Raw genomic sequence first — 24,072 nt, 5'->3', positions numbered from 1 at the left:
TGGTGAGGACTGTAAAAGAAGTTTTAAAAGATTTTTGCTTGAACAAGAAATTAAAGAATTGGATATTGAGGATCAAATAAACTTATTTCTTATTACCTATAGAAATTTTTGTGCGACGACAGAAGGTCATTTTCCTTCTGAGAGAATTTTTAACTATGTACCTAAAACACTAATTGATCTAATAAACCCTAAGAAACAATATAAAAATAACTTAATGGTTCCATCTACTAATAATGATACTACAATTAAAACCAATGAATAGTGGTTGTCCTCCGAAGGTGTTGTCTGACCTTTGGACAGTCTGATTGAGGGTGAGGAAGTGTGGTACAAAAACCACAACCCCCACAATCAGGCTAGATGGGTAAAAGCCAATTTCATTAGAAAGTTTTCTCTAAATACATTCCAGATATATGTTGGAAACGTAGAGGTTTTTGCCCACCGAAGTCAACTGCGAATTTCTAATAAGGACAACAGAGCTGTTCGGCCTAACGTGGTATGTTCTGCGAAGGTACCGAATCAAAACCCAGTTTGGTGCAGGGATGAAGCCGAGGAGGACTTTCACGGATTTCCGGCGAACGAGACACGGCGAGGCAAGAAGCGAAAAAAAATGGAAGATGGCGATTTATCTGAATTGGAACTGCGAAGATCTAAAAGAAGCAGATCGAACAAATTTAGTGAAGACTTTGTGTATTATAATTAATACTCTCGAATTTATTATAAAAAAAATATTTTCAAATTAATATTGTAAAATTTAAATTCGATTGATTACTGTCAGTCATCTGAATCTAATTATTAATCTGAAAAAGTAAAACATAATAACAATGTAAGTTATTTATTACTGTCAGTAATATAGATTTTAAAATCTTATCGAAGGGGGAAGAGTTGTTGCATCCAACACTTCTCGTTCAGTGTATCACCACATCGAAATGCGTAACGGTGGTAAAAAGTATACTGCTATAAAAGGTGGGAATAAACGAAGAGCAAGTCTCTTTCATCTGGTTACCTTCAACATTGACGTTTGGATTGCTGCTCGACATAACCGAAAGTTCCGTTCTGTTTTTTAGTGTCGGTTAACAAAAAGTTGTAAGTAATAAGTTTCGCTTCGGTCCGCTTCCGCTCGGTAATTAAATAATACACGTTTCGTAAAAGCCCCAAAAAACGTTCATTTCAAATTTCCAATTGAATAACAGTCATCGCGCGAAAACGACGTCTGGGGCGCTGTCATGCAATCTCATACATATTTTGTAGTTCCCCATTTGACACACGCAGTAACGCTGGCACTGATGTCGAAACACATGGCGCAGTGCGAACACGACAGCAGATGGTGCTAGTGTTACTAACGTAAAGTACTGGAATCATCCAAACGATGATTTTATTGAAAATTTGTTCGACGTGTTATGTCTGTTAGTCTGTATTTTGACCATTATGTCAAAAGGTCAAATATTTGACCATTGGTAAAACAGGCTTAAGAATTTGCGTTTTGCAGACAAATCTGCACATCTGGTATTGATAGTTGTCGCGTGCTGTGCTACCATGGAACAGCAGATAAGGTGTATGCACAGACTAACAGACGTAACACTGGAACCTAGCTCCATCGCCACAAAAAACGATCATTTCAAATTTCCAATCGAATAACAATCATCACGCAATAACGCCGTCTGGGGCGCTGTCATGCAGTCTCATACATATTTTGTGGTTCCCCATTTGACACATGCAGCAACGCTGGCGCTGATGTCGAAATATATGACGCAGCGCGAACACGACAGCAGATGGTGCTAGTGTTACTAACGTAAAGTACTGGAATCATCCGAACGATGAATTTATTGAAAATTTGTTCGAAGTGTTATGTCCGTTAGTCTGTGGTGTATGATTGCTAGAAATGTAAAAAGTTCATCTTTTGCGGATTATGTCTTGTAGGTGTCACAAAAGTTAATCGGAACCACATTTTTCTTAGATTTTTTTATAGAGTTGTACGTTTATTTGTTTGTGGTGATAGCTCAGTAATCTCTTGTGCCGAAATTTCAGTTAGATGTGAGCTGAAAGAGAGGCGCCAGAATTTTGTTTTCGTCTACCTCATTTTCGTTTTTGTACAAGAAAAATATCTCACAACCGTTTTAATCAAGTCATATAAAAATAAATATCGAATAAATTTACATCGACGACGATACTCTCCATATTTCCAATGACATTCCTGGTCTGGTTTACGATGACATTCGTGAGAATGAAAACAAAGCCAGCTGGCGTCTCTCTCTCCAGGTGTGAGCGCTCAGTGTGCCGTTCTCAGCAAGAAATTACCGAGACTCAGCAGTCAATTTTAAGTGTGTATCGATCGATAACGACGCCGGCACTGTTTTTACGGTCGGGTTAAGGAAGAAAGCAGAAAATGTTTAAATCGTTGTTAAAAGAAACTGAGTTCACCTATGCATCTTTAATTACTGTTACAAAGAGGAAAGATTTTTTCTCAATTAGGCTAGAGGGAAGGATCTAAGCGCGTGAATATCTGATCATGTAGAGTAAATCGAACAAAAATATGTTTCGTTTTTTGTATTTTTTAGACTTTGTGGGTTATATGAGCCGAAGAGCAAATGACAATGACAGCTTCTTTCGAGCTCGAAACAAAACTGGCAATGTGTAACGTGCTCAAAAACAGCAAAAATTGTTTGAATAGAGCTGCACAATGTCATTCCAGATTTTAAGTTGTGGTGATCCCCATTTCTGTTGTCAACATTTCAATAAAGGGATATATCATATAGAAAAATATGTTATTGGAAGGTTCCTGAGCAACCGCTCTTTAAGTTTCTTTATTATTAAACGCCGTCTGGGGTGCTGTCATGCCACGGCTTACAAAAACAAGGCTAGTTCTTTAGAGTATAAACAGAAACAGCTATGACGACATCCGATCGTCAATGTAAATAATGTAGTAGGCTCATGTGTATGCAACTGACAACAGTTGAGAGATTTTAATTGTGCTACAAGTTGTTGAAGTTGTTGAAACTGAAAATGGTAAAGTGTAGTGTTCGCGGTTGTAATAATTATGAGGATGATAAAATAGGACCAAAGAAGAGGTTTTTCCGCTTTCCGAAACAGGAAGAATTATGTGCATTGTGGATGAAAGTATGTGGAAAAGAAGAGGAAACGAACATAAAAGCTGCCAAAATATGCTCTGATCATTTCCTAGAGGAGGATTATCGACTGAAGGATATTCTGCTACAGACGGAACTGTGCAAGCGCATGCTTAAAGCACAGACTAACAGACATAACACGTCGAACAAATTTTCAATTAAATCATCGTTTGAATAATTCCAGTACTTTACGTTAGTAACACTAGCACCATCTGCTGTCGTGTTCGCGCCTCGTCATGTATCTCGACATCAGCGCCAGCGTTACTGCATGTGTCAAATGGGGAACTACAAAATCGTATGAGATTGCATGACAGCGCCCCAGACGACTTTTTCGCGCGATGACTGTTATTCGATTAAAAATTTGAAATGAACGTTTTTTGTGGCGATGGAGCTAGGTTCCAGTGTTACGTCTGTTAGTCTGTGCTTAAAAACAGTGCATTCCCCAGTCAGTTTTCACTCGTCAATGTAGAGAAAAACATAATCACAGAAGCAGAACGAAAGGAGCTTGTGCAGCACGCTGTTTCCGAATATGATCGGTAGGAAAATTTAATTTTATCAGTCTTGACTTTTACCAACACATGGGATTTTTTAGATGCTTTTCAACGAAAGATGCCATTATTCAAACCGATGTTCTACCCGAGTAACTAACTGGAAATTTAGACTTGTAACACGTAGCCATATTATCATCTTTTCTGGAATTTTTAGAGAGCTTTCATATCGTAGAGAAATTGCCTCTCTTAGAAGAGACCTTCGACAAGAACGGATGAAGAACCAGCGGTACGCGATACTGTTGAAAAAAGACAGGGAGTTGTGCCGAGGTGTGAATCACTGTTTTTCCGAAGGTCAATTGCGAAGACTGCGAAATCCTCTGAAAAGGGTTAAATGGAATGCTGAGGACATATCTGCCGCTATTTCCTTGTACTCATCTGGGTCGAAGGCATATCGACTTCTTCGTTCGAAAGGATTTCCTCTAGGGATCATTCAAATAATACATAACGCTCTAGGGGGTAGGGGGGTATTCAGCGGAGCGTTATATTGCATGTGGCAAACATGTAAAATTGCGTTACATGGGGGTGGGTGGGTATTGAAAATTGCCAAATTCCGCGTTATGTAATATTTGAATGGTTCCCTACCAGCTATGTCAACACTGCGAAAATGGGCGGGAAATATCAGTTTGAAGGAAGGAATTTTAATGCCGGTGTTGAAATCAGCTGATTATACTGAAAAAGAACGAACCTGTGTCTTATCGTTTGATGAGATGAAAGTGAGATCCGTCTACGAGTACAACCGACGTACTGATAAGGTGTTGAAACCATCTAGGTATGTGCAAGTGGCAATGATTAGAGGATTGTACAAGACTTGGAAGCAAGTCATATATTATGACTTCGACAGCGCCATGACATCAACAGTTGTTCAAGAAATCGTTGCAGCGTTGAACGACATTAATTTCAAAGTTGTTGCTATGGTTTGTGATATGGGTCCAACCAACATGGGATTATGGAAAGCGCTAAACATAAGTGTTGAGAAGCCGTATTTTCATACCAACACCGGTCAAAAGGTCTTTGTTTTTGCCGATACACCTCACCTGATAAAACTTTTACGGAATCATTTTTTGGACAGTGGTTTTATGCTCGAAGGCCACTTGATCAACTCAAGACCTATTGTAGATCTGATAAAACTCCAACAACACGATTTAAAAATCTGCCATAACATTTCTAACACACATTTAGATGTCAAAGATGCTGGGCGACAGAAGTTGAAATATGCTGTGCAGCTTTTTTCGAACACTGTATCTCAAGCTATTAAAAGAGGAATTAGTCTTGGTATGATTGATTCACCAAACGCTTGTGAGACTAGTGACTTCATCAAACTAATCAATGATTGGTTTGATCTATTCAATTCTTCGTCTGCTGTGAAAGGTCACAGAGAGCGCATGACAGCGTTTGATGCATCTAATGAAACGCATACAGCAATCCTTAAAAGTACATCCGAAGCTGTCAGGTGCTTGAGAGTACCAAATAAAAAGAGCATGCTTCCATTTCAAAAAGGAATACTGATCAATAATGCATCAATTGTTCAACTCGCCGAAACATTAAAAGCAACATACGGTAATCACTACATTCTGACAAGGAGACTGCAGCAGGATGATCTAGAGCGCTTTTTTGGTACAATTCGCGCCAAAGGCGGACTATACGATCACCCAACGGCAATGAATTCACGTATCGGTTGAGATTGTGTATTTTAGGTTATATCTAAGCATAAGAATGATTGTTTGTATAAGAAATATCGTTCTGTTTTATTATTCCATTCAGGCCGTTCCGATTGCACCCAGCAAGTGAGTGATTGGAGCAATGTAGAAGAAGGAAATGAGCAGATGGATGATCACCTACTAACGGCTACTATGCCGATTCATGTTGTAGATTCAGAGACCTCAGAACGTATTGAGGAACCGAGTTTCACAATAGATGAGTTGGAGTTAGATGATACAGATGATACTTTTAGTTTGACTGAGTTCGAAGAAGATGCTATAGAATATATTGGAGGATACATTATCAGAAAGTTGCATTTGACAGATCAAGTTGAAGATAATTCGACGGGCTTCACATGGGTAGATCAGTTATCGGGAGGTTAGCAGTTCCACAAAATATGTCCTAGTTTTAATACTTTTTTAACGGTAATTTTTGATTTGGGTGAAACTTTGTACAGATGTTTCTGTCTTTTGTGCTATAAGTATGTAAGTAGGATTTTTTTGCGTCACGATTAGTTTAGATAGGACGGTTTGTTTGAAAATCTGTGCGAAGTTTCAGTTAGATAAAAAATAGTCGATTCAAATAATTGTTCGTTTTTATGGAATTGCATAGGTGGCCTTATAAAACCCAGCCTAGAATTCAAGAAACAACTAATATGTTTGGAACATTGCTTCGTTTCCGTTCATGGCGATAAGCTGAATTGCGAAGAGAGAGCTATAGAGAAATGCTTGAGAAAGTGTCAAGACACAGATATTTCGCTCAAAGTTAAACAGCTTTATTTCAAAACTCGTTTGTATAACAAAATCAAAACACTCAACAAAGCCAACACTGAGCAATTGAAAAAGAAAAGAAGAAAACTTAATAAAACAATTACATAATCAATCGTTTACATTAGTAATATATATCCTAATTGTACTAATAAAAAACAAAATAATAATATCAGGAAATGTCCAACGATAATGAAATCTGACTTTGCATTAATATTGATGACACTTGATTGTCCCTTTAAACATTGTTTTTTAACTCTTCATACTTGGAGGTATCGCAGAATCGATTTTGGTTGAATCCTGAAATTCGTCACTAGCTGGAGAGAATCCGGAACATGATCGGATGCAGCCAATGTGGTTTTGGACACTTGGTTCGGTTTCCATTAAATTATGCTGTTTGCATGAGGTCTTATAGAAGCTTATATTAAAACAGATGTACATAATTTAATTGTCGAATGAACATTTCAGATGATCAGATGATACAATGAACGCTACGGTTTGTAGCACTTCGATCATCTGCGTCGAATATCGCTTAAAAATGCATATTATGCATTGCATTGAATATGATCATCAATGAACCACGTGGTAATGCCTTTGTGAATTAGTCATTTTCATCGCAGCAACTGATTTGTTTATTTCAACGATTCAGATGACGTCACTAAAAAACGAATTTCCAGCAGTAGCTAGCCTTGTTTTTGTAAGCCGTGCTGTCACGCAATCTCATACATTTTTCGTGGTTCCCAACTTGACACATACACGTACGCTTGCGCTGTTGTCGGAATACAGGTCGCATCGCAAACACGGCAGCAGGTGGTGCTAGTGTTGCTTAAGTAAACAGCTGTTATCATCCGAACGATGGATAGATAAATGATTTGTTCAAAGTGTTATGTCTGTTAATCTGTGCTTTATCGATTGATTTCAGTTGTTATCGTTTCATAAAGGTGCATAAAGAATGGTTAATCGGGTTATAGTTACAAGCCAATTGGGTTGTTTAGCTATTCACGGATTTCCGATTTTTATATATCATCTGAAAGAGTGTAACTTTCTGAGCAAAACGTGATTTTTTAAAACTTTATTTCACTATCCTTCGATTTTTAAATGAAGAATAAAAATTCACTCTAAATTGCTACTATGTCAGTTGATATATGGGCGAACTGTCATTGAAGCGATTTCGAGCAGTTTTAAATCGTGATTTAAAAAGCAAAGGACAACGATAGAAAAAAAAATTATATACCGTTTTACGTAGAAAATGCAGATCCTTCAGATGATATAAAAAACTGATATTGCTAAACAACCCAATTGGGTTCTTTAGCTATATATATAAATTTTTGATTTTTATTTCTCAGGGTATCGGCTATATTATCGTCCGGTTTTATTTATTATCGTCCGAGGAGCAAATAAAATCAAAGAGAACTTATATTCCGCAGAGAGGTACTCTGCGTTATAAAGAACTATCATGCAAGAAAAAACAATCTTGGACATCGTTTACTCCCTGACTCTAACAGGTAAAACCTGACGATAACAGAGCCGATACCTTCAGTTAAAAAACTGATTTTTCTATGCAAAACGTGATTTTTACAAAAACTATGTCGTTTTCCTGCGATAATTGAGGAAAAAAGCGTTCTAAATCGCTTGAATGACAGTTTGTACAATCATGAACTGTCATTTTAGCCATTTCGAAACTATTTCGAGCAGTTTCAAGTTGCGATTCGAAACCCAAAGGACAACTATATAATTTTACAAAAAATCATGTTTTGCTCAGAAAATTATACTTTTTTGGCTTATGTCTAGAAATCAGAAATCCATCTAGCCACAAGCTTATTTACAAAGTGGTTTTATTTCGAAATGAAAAAGTTAATTATGACCTTTTACAATGATGCTCTTGAATACTGATATCCCTATTTCAGTGACGGGTAGGTGGCGTCAGAATGAACGACGAAAAGAGCAGAAAAAGATTGACATTTCAATGACAGCCGCATCGTTAAATTTTCTGCGGCCATCTATATTTTCAGCTGCCATCGCGAAAACGTATCTCATTAATTTTGGAAAAATCTAGTGATTTGCTCTGAAAAACTTACATTTGTGTTGAGGAAAATGTATGTTAGTTAGTGATTTTAGAAAATGAAATTATTAATTTGATTTGATTTGCAGGGCGCGCTCGAAAAATCGTTCCGAGTCTGCCGATTCGGATAAAGCCGATAAGAAACAGCGCGGACGTGAAAAAGAACGCAAGAAGCGTAGCTCTAGCAGCAGTGACAGCAGGTTTGTGGAATAAAGCTTGAGCATCTTGACTTCTGTTTTTGCCAAATTATTGTTTTTCAGTTCATCGGATAGCAGTTCGTCACGTAGCAGTTCTGGATCACGTTCAAGCTCATCCAGCAGCTCATCTTCGTCATCCAGCTCGTCGTCCTCCTCGAGTAGCGGAGCAGAACGGTCACGACCCAAGCGAAAAACCGCAACTCGATCTCGCTCGCGGAGCGCCAGTCCGCCTGCAAAGGAGCCTCCAAAGGACATCAAACCTATACTACCGAAAATTAAAGAACGCAACGACCGGCGCACTCCAGAGCGTGACAATGACAATAAGGAAAACAAGCAAATTAAACCGACAAGCCCTCCAGATCGAGCTGCTAAGGATACACGCAGCCGCCGGTCACGTTCAGGATCTTCTAAACGTAGAAGGAAGGAGCGTTCCGTCACGCCACGCCCCACACGGATACACGTTGGTCGATTAACAAGAAATGTTACTAAGGACCACATTCTTGAAATTTTTAGCACCTACGGTGAAATTCGCAATGTGGATTTCCCCACTGATCGTTTTCAACCGTTTACTCGTGGCTACTGTTATATAGATTTCGCTAACCCGGACGGAGCGGAGAATGCGTTAAAGCATATGGCCGGTGGACAGGTCGACGGGCAGGAAATATCGGCTGTAGCCGTTCTGGTGCAGAAAACACGTCCCCCGATTCGGCGCCCTTCGCCAATCATGAGAAACAATCGGCCACCACCGCGCTGGCGTGCGTCTCCGATGCGCTACAGACGCCGCGATCCAATACGACGCAACAGCCCCCGACGCCGGCGCTCCCGCAGCCCAATCAGAAGGCGACGTCATAGTAACAGCTCGGACAGTTCTCGCTAAATCAACCGGGCGCGGTCTTGCGTCTTAGGCTGGTAGATATGTACGTTGCGATGAGTTCTTTTATTGATCATAATCAACTTTTCTTGAGTGGATAAGAAATATATTCAAATACCCGACCACCTAACGGACGGAATGTCTTTTTGTCTTTGTCACCACTAGAGGAAATCTTAGGATTACGAAGAAATAACCTGAATGATAAATTTAATTGAAAAAATGATCACATGAATGGAAATAAACACATTATTCTGCAAATACATAATAATCGTTCAGATTTGTAGAAGGATTTCTTTATCTAAAATAACACAAACAATTAGTCTTTTAAAATTGTCTCACATATATTCGCTGTTGCACACATGTAGGTCTAAGAACTGGTTTTCTTTTATACGTATCACTGGCAATCAGAGGAGGGAGGAGTGTTGAAAACGAACCGAATTCGTTCCACTAGACTACATTCAAAACATTGCTTAAACTTTTTTTTCGTAATACCGAACCTAAAATCTAAAATCACAATCGGATGCAACCCAGCTGAGCGCGTTTTACAGACATACACAATCACATATTTTTTAGCTGGTTCTAAAATCTATCTCCCATTCGACGGTATTTCGACACATTGCCGCAAACTTTCTCACGTGCTCCTGCACTAGCCTTCGGTTGACCTTTTCCCTGAAAATAAAATTGAGAAAATCGGGGTTAAAATACGTTTAGATGTGTATAATTATAGGTTGTTGATTACTTGATAACTTTTTTGATGAACTGTTCCTTGTCTGTTGCACTGACAAAGAATGTGGGAAAGTTTGGCTTCTCGAGAACTTTTATCCAACGAGCGAAATCGCTGGGGTATTTGTAATTCAGAGCAAGAAAAATGTCGGCAAACACATCAACATGAGCTCGAGGTGTGTATCCGCCTGGGAAGTAGAACAATTTAAGTTTTCATTGCTAGCATAATTTTTGCTCTCTCACCAAGACATAAGAAGGTGTTGCGCAGCAGGTTCTCGCCTTGAGCTGCTACGGCGTTCATCATCAGCGGATAGTTACGCGATTCCTTGATAAACACCGACAGAAAACCGACGCTTTTCTTAATTGGACCCGTCTCAGGAAGTATCATGCTCTTCATAGCTGTAGAAAAACAGAATAAAATCAAACAGTTAAATCTTCTCTTCACAAAATTCTTCCTTAACCACTTCGGCGTACCGTATTCAATTAACTTAATACAGTCGGCCTGCACGGCACTGTAGCAAATGGCCATCTTTTTCACTATTCGAGTATTGAACATGTAAAATGTTTCGATAAGATCAGCAACATCAGATAGTTTTTGGTGTTCATCGTATTGCTAGAATAGAGTAAGTAAAGTATTGATTAGAACATTACCGCCAGTAATCCTGCTGGCTTGTCCTATACCGAGAAACTTAAGATTTAAAATAAAAATAACATTCACCTGCATTTGCCCAAAGTTATACTCCAGGATGGCTGAGAATAGTTGCTTCATACTCTCTTGACTTTCCGGATCGTTATAAAAGATCAATATAAACTGTGAAAAGAAATTTCACTGTTACTAAACCATCGGCAACAATATACCAAAATAAACCCACATTTCCGGCCATCTCCACAGCGGACGGAGCGCACTTGTTGGCGAAGATCATCAGTATGAGACCGCACATGTCGTTCAGAAGTGGTTTGATATCGTCCATCAGATTGGTGAGCGCCTGCTGTAGCGCTTTGCACAATGTTTCGATAACACTCTCGTCGTGGATCCAAAGGGTGCAAAGGTTTTTCAGCAGACCCATGGTCTTTTCCAGTATCAACAGTATCGGTTGGACAGGTTGTGATTGGTTGCTTTGCGTGGGAACGAGCTGCAGCTCATCGTCCTCTTTTTCTGTGCGCTGTGCAACATTCAACTTGCGTGTATTGAGCGAAGAGAACAACTTCGAGATCATTTCCAGCCGTAGAATTACACGTCCTTTGGCCGCATCGCTTTTCTCCTGGTTCTGAACGTTTGCTTGAAGTTCTTCGAAGCAGGGCGAAACCATAATGTCCAGATATTGAATGATTTGATCGTACGAGATTACGCTCATAATGTTTCCGACAGTATACATGAGTCGGATCATTTCGGAATTTTTTAAATGACCACCCTGGAGAGTCGATCGGCAGGCATCGAGAAGTGGCAAAGCAAACGGAGTCATTTCCTTTTGGCACTCGGAGGTGAGATCTTTAAGTCCAAGCGTTGCTTGTGATGCTTGCGTCGAACTAAGTCCCTTAACGAGCAACTCGATCGCTGATGGCAGGTACTTTGGATTATCGCTAATCCAATCGCTATAAGCTCCAGCGGTTTCTAATGCCATACCAAGTAATTTATCGCTATACTTTTCGTACGGAATTTCGTTCAATACTTTGAGCAGTTTAACGACTTGTGGATATTCAGCGTATTCTATCTTCTGAGCTATGGAACAGTATGCGTGTATGGTCGCTTCCAAGAGTGGCCAGCTGTCTGTATTCTGAGGGTCATAATTTAGGTACAATATCGACTCATCCAGCGCTTCCGAGAGTACATCCAGCATTATGTCATTTAAAACATCGTGGCATGATAACAATGTATCTCCGATATCTTGCCGATAACAGCGGAACGTTTCCAGATCATCGGAGTTCCATTTGTGCAGTACACTGTCGTTAGGTAGTTGGCTTTTTCGTATCAAAACCTTCACAATATGCGCATAGACGGGCTTGATGGCATCCCAGCATTTCGTTTTGCGTTCGTCGTTTGGCATCGAAAAGATCTCGTCCTGTAGCATGTACCAGAATTCCATCGCCAATGTACTGCAAGATTCATCCACGGGATATGTACCGGGTTTATCGGTACACTTGACCAGCAAATCTACGGTTCTGCCGTACACCTTGGCAAGCTGCTCGTTGTCCGAAAGAATCCCGGCGAAGATCGCCGAGGAGTAGCATTCCAGGGTCGACAGAAAGAGAGTGTAAATGACAAACGCCAAATTCTCGTTGTCGTTATTCTCCTTCCACTCTACATCCAAGATCGGTCCCAGAACGTCCAGAAATAAATGCATATAGCGAACGACCGTTGCTGAGTACTTGTGTCCGTTGCAGTTTTGAGAACTCATTATTTTCTGGAAATTTAAAACAACAAAGTTGATAGTCGATTAAAGGTAGAGTTGTATTTTTGATATTTAGATGAACTAGTTTAAAATAGCATAGACACGAGAAGGTTCTATTAAGCGCTTAACATTATCACGAACCAGACTGAGGCGATCCCCCTGGCATGTGTAACGATAAGGAGGGGGAGAGACCAGGCCAACGACATTTGTACATAGTTGAAAAGCCACTACGCAACGGAAATTAACGGCCTACTAGCCAAAATTTTGACGGAGAGCTACGTCTTACGGTAACGTGGAGGTGCAAACTGGAAAACCGAAAACATCGAGAACGTCACGAAATTTGCTGTGCGTCCACCAAAATGAGGAAAAATTGTGATAATAATTCATTGATATACATAAGTGTGTGTGTGTGTATACATATGTTTGCATGAGGGAGAATTTGAATAAACAGAAAAAGTGAAAGTGTGAGCGAATGTGTATGTTTGAGTGCACATGTGCGTGTATAAACATGAAATGGTTATGTGCGTATGAAAGTGTATGCATGCGCATTATTACATACATATTTAACATTTTTAACGTGAAATTTCGGTTTTCGAATTTTTTTTTTTTGATGCCAAATGACTTAAAAACGCATGAAACGTCGAGAATTGGTGTCATCTGAAAAATTTTTTTTTGCAAAAATTTACTCTGGGACGTTTTTTCAATTGTGGAAGGCTGAGTTCAAAATGTTTAGAATTTATCTTTTGAAATTGATCACTAGTCTCTCGAAATAGCTTGAAAAATGATATACACTATAACTAGCATCGAATACATTATGTTCCATTAGGGTGGTTCATTTATTCGGCATAGGGTGGTTCATAATATTGTGAAAAATGAGAATGAAATAAAAAAACACTTCGGTTCGTTTGATTGGTGTGACGTCTTCGACAAAGTTGTAGATAATAGTTCTGTCTTTCTAAAAAAAATATACACTCAAAAAATTATTCGTTTAAAAGTTAGAAGAAAGATTAAAAATTAATTATTCAAAAGGGCTCATTTTTTAAAAACTTGATTTTTTTAATAAAACCTACGAAAGATTACCAAAACAATGAAACCAGTTCGATCATATAGAAATCAAGAAAAATAAGTTATCATTTTTCGAAAAAAAAAAAAAATATTTTCTGAAAAAAAAAATTATTTTCAATTATTTTTTTTAAAAGGCATCTTTTTTTTATGAGAGGACAAAATATTATCTACAACTTTGCCGACGGTTTATTTGATTGACATAGTGTATCTGGCAAAGTTGTAAATGATAACTTCGTTCCTCCAAAAAAAATGTACCCTGTGAAAAAAAAATAAATTTAAAAAATATAACTTTTTTTCTGATTTCTTCATGGCCGGTTTCGTTGTTCAGGAAAACTTTCGTAGTTTTTATAAAAAAAAATCAGTTTTTTCAAATGAACTGTTCTCGATAATTAATTTATAACTTTTTTTTTTTTTTAATTAGTAATTTGTTTTTAGAGTGTTTATTTTTTTTTCGAAAAACAAAACTATTACTACAACTTTGCCGAAGATGTCACACCGCTCAAACGAACCGTGTTGGCTCTAAAATTTTTTGTAATGATCAATACCTATCCGAAATAGCGGATTCCAATAGCTTTTCAAAAATGAGTTGTGTTTCAATAAATTAAACCAATAGCACAGAATGGCATCTTTTGCCTATAAAAACGTCTATGCAAAGTTTCAGCCAATGGGCACGTTCACGTTCTGATGATGTAAACTTGACAGAAAATGTATGGTCGAACTGTCAAAACGACGCAAACCCAGAAACAACGAGTCAATTTTGTTGCGTGTCTGATTGAGATCCCTATACTCTCATTATCACTGAATAACCTCGATACAGTCTTTTGTCCGATTATATAAGCCAGAGCACTGTATGTTCAATCAAGTGTTGGCAAAGGACATTATTGTGGTGAAAAAAAAACAAATAAATTGTCTGGTACAACATTCGAAAGACGAGTGCAAGTGTCGTAGAGAGTAGATTTTTCAAACAAAGTAATATAACATATTCCATCAGTTTCCACCGTTTCATTTAAAAGTTTAAGACACTTGGAATCGAAAACATTTTTCAAATATTAAAATTCCATGTACCTCCCGTGTGTGATTTTGCAAATGACATGAAAGCATTCAACATTTTCCACGAGACACAATCTTAATTTTGGTTGAGATAATTTTTTTTTGCACAGAGTAGTTTGATACATTTTGTAAATTTGTTTTGTAATATTTTGCCATTTTACTTATAACTTTTCCAATTCAACATTGCCACCATAACGACAATGATATAACAAATATTATATTTTCAGGAATTTTTCTATTGGTATTCAGTGAAAAGTGATTTTTTTCATTTTATACTCATTTTTACACAATATTATGAACCACCCTATGTCGAATAAATGAACCACCCTAATGAAACATAATGTATTATAGTGTATATCATTATACAAGCTATTTCGAGAGACTAGTGATCAATTTCAAAAGATAAATTCTAAACATTTTGAGCTCCGCCTTCCACAATTAAAAAAACGACTAAGTCCCAGAGAGTAAATTTTTGCAAAAAAAAATTTTTTCAGATGACACCAATTTTCGACGTTTCATGCGTTTTTAAGTCTTTTGGCATCAAAAAAAAATTTTCGAAAACCGAAATTTCACGTACCCCCCCCCCCCCCTTGGGTGATTTTTCGGTTTTCAAAAAAGCCAAACTTCAATCGCTTTGCGCCACCCCATTTTAAGTCCGATTGAGCTGAAATTTTGCACAGGGTGTTTTTTTCGAGCAGGTGAACATTTTGTATAGGGTTTTTTTTTAAATTTTCTGGTCACTTTTTTTACATACGATGATTGGCGCCCTAGTGCACAGGTAGACGAAATGTGCCCTCACATACTGTCCGAAGTCTTGCTACCAACACGGTCCGTTTTTCCGATAAATCACTTACGAACAAGGCACCAAACAACTTACACGGCTTACAAAACACAATTCCTAACCCGATAAACGTAATGGAAACCATGACCCTCGGAACATGGAACGTTGCTGGATGCTCTCAACAACATGACCAAGAATTCATTGATCAGTTTCTGCAAACAAATAACGTAGCTGTTGCAAGCCTCCAAGAAACAAGGAGGGCAACGTGTACAATCAGCACCAAGTCATACTCGTGGTTCAATGTTAACAGAAAGACTGTGCATGCAAGAATGGGAGGCGGGACTACCCTAGCTATTTCGAATGGATTGGTACTCAAATGCAGATTTTTAAGAATATCAGATAACTCATGCCCCGTATTTGTACTAGTTTTCGAAGAACTGCTGATAGTTGTTTCCATATATGCCAGATCCTCAAGCGGACGAGTCTATCCTGAGTACAGTCTATTACACAATTTCCTTCGACATCTATCCCCACGCGAACAAGCTAACGTGATTTTAATTGGTGACTTCAATGCACGTGTTGGATATCGCGACTTGCTACCAGCGAACAAACCAAGAGTTGGAAAGTTCCTCTATCACCCTTGGAGCATATACTCCAAGCCTACAATTATCGACTTTGTAGCTCTTTTGGACCATGCCCAAGTGTGCTACAAACTTGGACTCGCGGAATGAACCAATCGCAGATCGACCACGTGACAATGCCCATAATACCTCGTTTTCAGAAACCAAAGTGCAGGTGCGTTGCAGGAACAGCCGGATTCCCTGATCATGCTAATGTTAACCGTACGGTAAGAAAGCGCTTCAGCCGAGGAGGTGTGCCCTTTCCGGTCAGGATGTTTGCAATAACATGGAGAATCTGCAACAGGCGCTCCATGTTGTTGCGGGTCCTGCTTGAAATGGGTACTCCCAATGACTGAGGTATCTCTTATCCCACATCACAGCCACAAAACCGTTTTGGCACGAAACATACCAAAAACAAAACCAGAAAACCTAGCTATCAAGTTTCGCTACTTACGACTGATCCAGAAGTAAGAGAGCGCTACCACAACGCTCTAAACAGCAAACCGCTACAGCTGGAGGAGAACACCCCAACGCATATAAACCAGCTAACCGATTCAACTGTAGACGATATACTGAACGCAGCGGCGACAACACTGAACATAACCAAATCCCCACAAACGCTCAAAAGACTGAGAGCTGGATGTGAGATGAAAAAAATTCAGAGAGAGCTACTGGCAAACCACCAGAACGCTGAGCTTGAAAAGAAGCATAGAGAAGCTAAGAAAAGGAAGCGCCAGGCATACGAAGAACACGTGGAGGAAAAAGTGCAACAGTTTTTCGACAACATCGAAAGTTTCCCAGCTTTTGATCGAATCAGGCTCACATTTCGATATTTGAAGCGTCACCGACGCAAAGCAACACAACGAACCGCAACATTCATCTCAATGCGAAATTTGGAGGAAAAAATGGCAGGAGGGTTGTGTGCAAAGCCACGACCGCAAGGATGAAGTAGATCTTTTACAAGAAAGAAAACCCGGCTGCTTGCGTGTCAGTCATTTTTTAGTTTGTTGTTCAATTCAATATCGGATAAGATACCGATCACATCTTGGCGTTATCACTGACAGTGCGAATAAAGTATTCCTTGTGATAAAATAAACAGCGAAAAGCTGATTTAACACTCAAAACAAGACGGCTCATGTGCTGTCAAAATGAGTCAACTTTTCATTGAATGCATTTACTAGTGCCCGCTATCGCACAGAGACTGCATTTCACTAAAGTGCCTCACTGCATCAGCTACTATCGATGCTAAACCCACTGCAACTGCTACGCTGTCCGTAGCCATGCCAATGTTTTGGCCGCTATACGCTGCTATTGGTATCCGCTGTCCCTGCATCAGCTGGCCCAGCTGCTATCGATGCTGAGATCCGCTGCAACTAGTGCACTATCCATTGCCATGCCACAGCTGAGGCCGCTATCCGCCTGGTATCCACTGCACTGCTACTGCTGCTGCTAAGGGAAGACTGCTGTTGTCGCTGTCTAGAACTATTATGAGCGGCTTCGACTTGACTTGAATTATCTTTTGTTTCGAATTTGTTTACAAAGGTATAATTTTTTGACAGGATTATTGCTCAGCCCTAATGGCTCATCTTCTTTGTTCATAGTAGTACTTATAGATTAATCATTGAATCTTCTTGGAGATTAATTATATATCTTTGCTTAAAGGGCATGGTAAGTTTATGAAATAAAATTAGATAACCTTCCTATCTAACACTAACTTAAAACTAAACTGGCGAAGTTCGAATTGCTTTGTGAATCGATCTCTGGTGAGTGGCTTCGACTGAAACAGGCTCTTATATAGGGATGAAAAACCTATCGATAGTAGTAGGATATCATCGATAACTGTCGATAGCCATTTCAGTCAATAATTTTCACATCCTTACTTATACAGACAAATAGCAAATTTAAAATGGCAAGGTCTATGATTCTGTCGACCGTGCTTGGGAAGCAATCATATTAACGACTAGTCAGATCAGTCAAATTTCGCGCTTCAACAAGGATTGACCATTCTCAATAATATAGTTGCTTGTCATGATTTGGATATGATAATTTTTGAATTTTGATTATGCGAAAAATTAATTTTTATGCTGATAATGAAAGCTTTTCGGATGTTGTGCTCATGAGTGAAGGAAAAGATAATTCAGTACGTTCTGAGACACGGAGATGAAGTCAAATATATATCTGTTCCAAATTTCTTGAAAGTGTAAATTGATTTAAGAGAAAATATTAACTCTTCAATTAGGTTTTTATTTCATCCTGAAAAGGACAATTTGTTGTTTAATTCAATGTCTGATAAAATGCCGAGCACATCTTTGCGTTATCACTGGCAGTGCAAATAAAGTATTCCTTGGGGGAAAATAAACACTGAAAAGCTTTCCAGAACGTTCATTCCGTTGGATGCATTTGCTAGTGTGCCTGCTATCGCTCAGAGATAGCATTTCACTAAAATGCCACACTGCATCAGCTGGCCCTGCTTATATAGATGCTGAGACCAACGTCAACCGCTGCGCTATCCCCGTTGCCACTGTAGAGGACGCTTCCGTTGCCATTGGTATCCGCTGCCATGCATCACCTGGTCCTGCTATCGATGCTGAGACGCGCTCCGCTATCCGTTGCCATACCACAGCTGTGGCCGTTATCCGCTGCACTGCTACTGCTGCTGTATTCACTGCTACTGCTAAGGGAGGACTGCTTCTGTTGCAGTCTAGAATTATAATGAGCGGCTTCGATTGAAACAGGCTCTTATATAGGTCAAATTGCACATTTCAAATGGCAAGGTCTATGATTCTGTCGACCGTGCTTGGGAAGCAATCATATAACAACCAATCAGAGGCAGAATTTTTCGTTTTGACAAGGCTTGACTATTTTCAATAGTACAATAGTTTGAATAATAAAATTACAATTATCTGCATTTGAAAAGAATCTTAGAAGATTTTCCAATCTATTGCTGCAAGAACGAAGGAAATCCATCGAATACTAACCGATTTACACTAGGGTCTTTTTTTACGCGGTTGGTTGTACCGCGTTGAAAAAATCCGCGTATAAAAAAACCGCGTAGTTTCAAAAAAACGCGTGAAAAAAAAACTCTATTCAATAATAAGATCCGATTAAAAATAATGGCACGTAAGTAAATAGAAACTTGAAAAATGATATTAAAATGGTAACGAAACAAACAAAATGAGTTTTTAGTGCTTCTAAAATGAAAATTCGTTGAAGAACATGACAATAACTTTTTTATAATAATTTTGCTACATGTTTAAGCTTTCGTTTCTTAAACGGAAGTATATCGCAACGACCCTGACTCGTATCGTTGTACAATTATTAATGTATTTTTACTTAAAAAAAAGTTGATTTTTACTTTATTGGATTTGCTTATACTAAACTTATTCAATACCGCGTAAAAATAATCTTCCAAATCGCGTAAAAATAATCCGCGTTATTTCAAGAAACCGCGTAAAAATAATCCGCGTTATTGTAAAAAATCGCGTAAAAAAAGTCGCGTATAAAAATAACCCGCGAAAAAAAAGACCCCAGTGTATTAGCATTTGAAATTGGACATATTTTTCACTTTTTTTGGTTTTAGATTTTCATTTCACATCCCAATGTAGCCGAACTTCCTGAGAGAAGTATTCTACTTCAAAATTACTATCGAGGGCAGGCGACGATGAAGTGGAGTGGCTACCGGAACAAGATGGTCCCCCCGAAGGCTCGGGACCAACGCTTCAAGACGTGGTACGGCTCAGCCTCACGCTACGCAACGGAACCGCTGCCGGCACGGACGAGGTACGACCAGAACTAATAAGATATGGACCCGAAAGCTTGCACAAACGTATCCATCAAATACTGAAACACATCTGGAAGAACAACGAAGTGCCCTCCCGGCTACTCGAAACGGTTCAAGTACCCATCCCCGAAATCCCACGGCCCAGGAACACAGACGACTATAGGCGCATCACACTTTGTCCAGCGATGTAAAAGATATACGCGAGATTCTTGCTGGAGCAGCTCGAATCTCACCTTGGAGACGTCGAGAACTATCAGTTCGCATACCACAACAACAGAAGTGCCGAAGACCAAGTAGATGTAGTCAGACAACTGCTGGACGAAAGATGACGGAAGGGAAAAACTACCTATATAGTGTCCTTTGACCTAAGACAGGCATTTGGTACCGTAAACTTACGGATGGTACCGGAAACACTGGCCTAATTTACCAGCGTACCTAACGAACCGAATAGTGGCAGCATGCCTAACAGAGAGAACATCCCTCCAATGGTACGGACAAAAGACGGAAAACCATAACAAAATAAAAGGGATCAAACAAGTGTGACGTCACACCCTGCGAAGAACCCAATGCTCCGTCACGAGCCTTATAAATGAACAAAACGCCGCCTGTACTTTAGCAGTACTAGATTAGGTTAAGAGATTAGTAAGGTAAACAGAGAGTGGAGAAAGTCTCTCTCTCTGAGTTACCGGTAGGGTATATTTAAGTAGTGATGTACGAAAATGAGGTCAGTTAATCCACGTTAATCTTGTGGTTTGATTCCGCGCCGGCTGCGCGTACAGGGTTTTCTGGAGAAAGTCCTGGTAGGTTATACCCAGGATATAGGTATACCTACACATGTGGTGACAGCGCGTGGTCTTTTCTGCGCCATTGAATCTTTTCTTTAATCTTCGGACGTATCTCTGGAGTCAGACGCGGTCGTAAACTCGGTCGTAGTAATCACGCTAAGGAAGCAAAAAGAAAAAGTAGTGGTTTAAGTATCTGTGGTTCAGTGAAAAATGAAATAGTTTTTCGGAGTTTTAATCCAAGTAGTGCTCGCGGAGGAAAAAGAGTGTTATTTGAAAAAAAGGAAAAAAAAAGAGAACTGAAGAAAAAGTATTTAACGATTTATCGAGGTCAGCAGCTTGGAAAGTAGTGCTGCTAGTGAAAGAAGAAAAAAAGAAAAACGAAAACGAGAAAAGACGTCGACAAAAAGTGTTCTCTTTTCTCGCTTTTTGCATGGAAGTGAACTGTCAAAACACCTCATTATATTTCATGCGATGGAAGCAAGACAACAAAATCAGTTTATCAGTTAACGAAGATTGTCAGACATCGGTCAGTGTCAGTAAAAAAGTGTTTTGAAATATAGCTAGGCACAATCATTGACCACAGACTACAACGAGAAGAACAAAATACATTTAAACACTGAACACATGTGGTACCAGCGAAGAAAGAAAAACAAAACCCCAGTGAGTGAGTATGAAAACCGAGAGGACCCATTCAGTGTCATTTAAAACGCGATCGTAGCCATTCGTACGGTTGGGGAGGCTCGTGTGTGTCTTTCTTTTGGTGATCGTGCATTTCAGCTGGTGTGAACTGAGTTGGTGGCAAACCCAAGCGAGTGACATTCGTATGCGGGGAAAAGGTGCTGTGTTTTGCTGCTGAAGACGACTTGTAAAGTGCGATCGTTTGTTCATGTAAGTGTCAGTTTCGACGTTGGCAGATATTCAGATGCTTGGATATCGGTAGCACAGTGGATTTCTACTAATAGCCAGACATATTGGAACAGCCAGACATATTGGAATAGCCAGACTACTGTGAATTATCGTATTAAGAAGGTGCCGAAGTTACGTAGTGGAAATTAAAGTAGAGATGTCCACGACAATGGCCGGCCCTATACCAAGGATATTCGGGTGAGAAGCACACAGTAAGAAAAATTTATGTTTAAATAATGCAGCTGAAATTTTGACGGAAGAGTATTTTTTTTTTGTATCGTTCGACGCAGTAAAATTTGTGAATTAACATCTATTGAATTTTTTTTTTAAACTGATAGAACAAAAAATTACCAAATACAAAGCCATTTAGGAGCTATTGGCGATATAAGAGAACGACGGAGAGATACACATTAGGAGACATAAATGACCTTGGAGACTACATTAGGCAAACTACAATCGTAACAATTCTTCAGTGGTTCGTAATTATAACGATTTACAGGTTATCACATCTACTTGGGTCGAGAGGCCAATTTGTATAAACAATCAATTCGCGCCGCTGCTGCGCGGGTGATCTTATTTCTCAAACGGCTAACAATAAAACTCTCGGCACGACAAGTGCACGCAAGCGATTTTCGTTCATTTGCCCACAAAATAATTAAAGTGGCAGAGCGGGAAGCAAACGGGCGCTAGCAAATCGAATTTAAGAACGCAAACAGGTACTCGCAGAGTTGCGCACATGGAACTCACCTTAATTATTCTAAGAGAGAGTTTTAGCACACGGGTGGCTACGTCATCGTTAGCAAATATAAAGGGGCAAAGTCGCATTTCATTAATGTCCAATAATGAGCGTGAAAGCGGTAACTACGAATTGCGCGCTCACACGTTGCATTCAAAAGTTAGTCAGTTGTACTAATTGTCGGGTACGCTGTCTCTGTTTATGAATTTTGCAGTGTTATTACGATCAGCTGTGCCAGCCACGGCCAAGGTCGTATTTTGTAAGCATCAATTTTAATGGCCAATGGTAAGAACGTTTTGCTACCATACATGGCTTACCAGTAGCGGTAAATTGCTAAGAGGGTAAAAAAATGGATACATCTATAAGCGCAACGCGCGCAGCGATGGTGACATATCCACCGGTAGAGTAAATAGTAACCGACGGCAGAGATATATAATGTTGGAAGTTTACGTTAAAATATTATTTCATGAATAAGGAATGGCACCTTACGCCATCTAATGTAAACATTTACAATCTTTGATTAATTTAATTGCACTAAATAGAAATGAATTTTTTTTAAATAATCATTTAATTATTATGAAAACCTAAAGTTATTTATTTAATTAATAAAGTTAAACGTTGAACCGTTGACACTAAATGGTTCGAAACTTGGTGTTCAGATTTTTTGATGGCGCGACGAAGAAATTAGAGTCGGTCACGCTACGTTATCACATCTGGACAACAGAATCGTTAGTGATACCTAGGAAAAAGAGGAAGAAGGCTACATAAGCCTTTTATAGTCTTACAGTATTTATTCCGCAGTACCTTTTATTGTTTTTTAAGAAATATATATATATATATATATAAAATTTTATATTAATAATGGAGTACACGTTTCCAAAAGCAGATGCCATGCAGTGCATCCCAGAATTTGATGGATCGCTAGACGGACTAGAAGCGTTCGTTTATCATATCGAGCATTTTGCTCGGGAGATACCAGAAGGAGTATCACACGCTCCACTGGTTTATATTATTCTATTGAAACTAAAAGGCAGAGCTGCTGCCGCAATACATAGAATTAACGCAAATGCTTGGCCACAGGTTAAGCAGAATTTATTAAAGGAATTTGGGGATATTATACGCATCGAGGCAGTTATAAATCAAGTAGAAACAATGAAACAGGAAGCGAATGAGACCTTTCCTGATTATAAAAAGAGGACATTGAAAATTAAGGAGAAAATCGACTCCTACGAAACTAATTGTACGAAGTCATGCATGATAGTTAGTCTTCGATTACATTTTATGGCGGGTTTGTGTGACACCGCATTGAAAGAAGCTGCTCAAGGTAAACGAGCATTTAAGTTAGAAGAGCTGCTAGACGACTTAGAGGATTACTACCATGAGCGTAATCATATCTCGGAAATAGAAAATAGAATTCAGGGCCTAGAATTGGTCGAAAGACAGCGCGATGCACTTAGACAATTTAATAGTAGCAGAAATATTTTTACAATTAATCACAAAGACGCTGATTATAGCAACAGCCGTCTTGGAAGAAATGAAGATTATAATTACAAAAATAGAGATAGAATAATTTACAAGCAAAACAATTATAACAATATATGTGGATCTAGCGACGGTAATCGATCCAAATACAATTATCGCACAGCGCGATCATACCGACGGAGCCAAGGGAACTACGCCCATGGTTGGAAATATAATTATTATGGTCAAAATGGACCAACTGATAGGAGGTACAGGAATTCGTATACCCGGATGCCTCAGAAAATGCTTATGGTAGCCAACATTAATGAAAGAAGTAGTAATTCGCAAAAAGAAGGTATTTTGGATCCTGTTGCACAGGAATATTTTAACGAGGATTTAGCAGAAATTTGCGAAGATGTTGACTGGCGGAGATGTACCGATGAGCCCAGCAATATAGAAATAGCCGATTGGAGGACCGCATGCAATCACATAAGAGACAACAGTGC

The 24,072-nt window shown here is 39.1% G+C and overlaps 2 protein-coding genes across 2 annotated transcripts in view; one reads left to right on the top strand and one right to left on the bottom strand.

The window, feature by feature from the left end:
- Positions 1-8,084: 8,084 nt before the first annotated feature.
- On the top strand, positions 8,085-9,536 carry LOC129729755 (RNA-binding protein with serine-rich domain 1-A-like). Its single transcript, XM_055688573.1, has 3 exons — positions 8,085-8,234; positions 8,290-8,400; positions 8,461-9,536. Coding segments are annotated over exons 1-3 (927 nt in total). The 5' UTR covers positions 8,085-8,232; the 3' UTR covers positions 9,275-9,536.
- A 48-nt stretch (positions 9,537-9,584) lies between these two features.
- Positions 9,585-24,072, bottom strand: part of LOC129729754 (importin-13) — a 38,457-nt gene continuing 23,969 nt past the window's right edge. Inside the window, exons 3-8 of the mRNA XM_055688572.1 lie at positions 10,864-12,393; positions 10,710-10,802; positions 10,466-10,604; positions 10,235-10,390; positions 10,008-10,179; positions 9,585-9,937 (exon numbers count right to left, since the gene is read on the bottom strand). Of these exons, the coding sequence (XP_055544547.1) occupies positions 9,838-9,937; positions 10,008-10,179; positions 10,235-10,390; positions 10,466-10,604; positions 10,710-10,802; positions 10,864-12,393 (2,190 nt within the window). The 3' untranslated portion in view covers positions 9,585-9,837. The remainder of the gene's footprint in view (positions 9,938-10,007; positions 10,180-10,234; positions 10,391-10,465; positions 10,605-10,709; positions 10,803-10,863; positions 12,394-24,072) is intronic.

Source organism: Wyeomyia smithii, chromosome 3 (genome assembly GCF_029784165.1).
Source record: "Wyeomyia smithii strain HCP4-BCI-WySm-NY-G18 chromosome 3, ASM2978416v1, whole genome shotgun sequence".
NCBI classification, from domain to species: domain Eukaryota; kingdom Metazoa; phylum Arthropoda; class Insecta; order Diptera; family Culicidae; genus Wyeomyia; species Wyeomyia smithii.
This window is presented reverse-complemented; position numbering and strand designations above follow the sequence as displayed.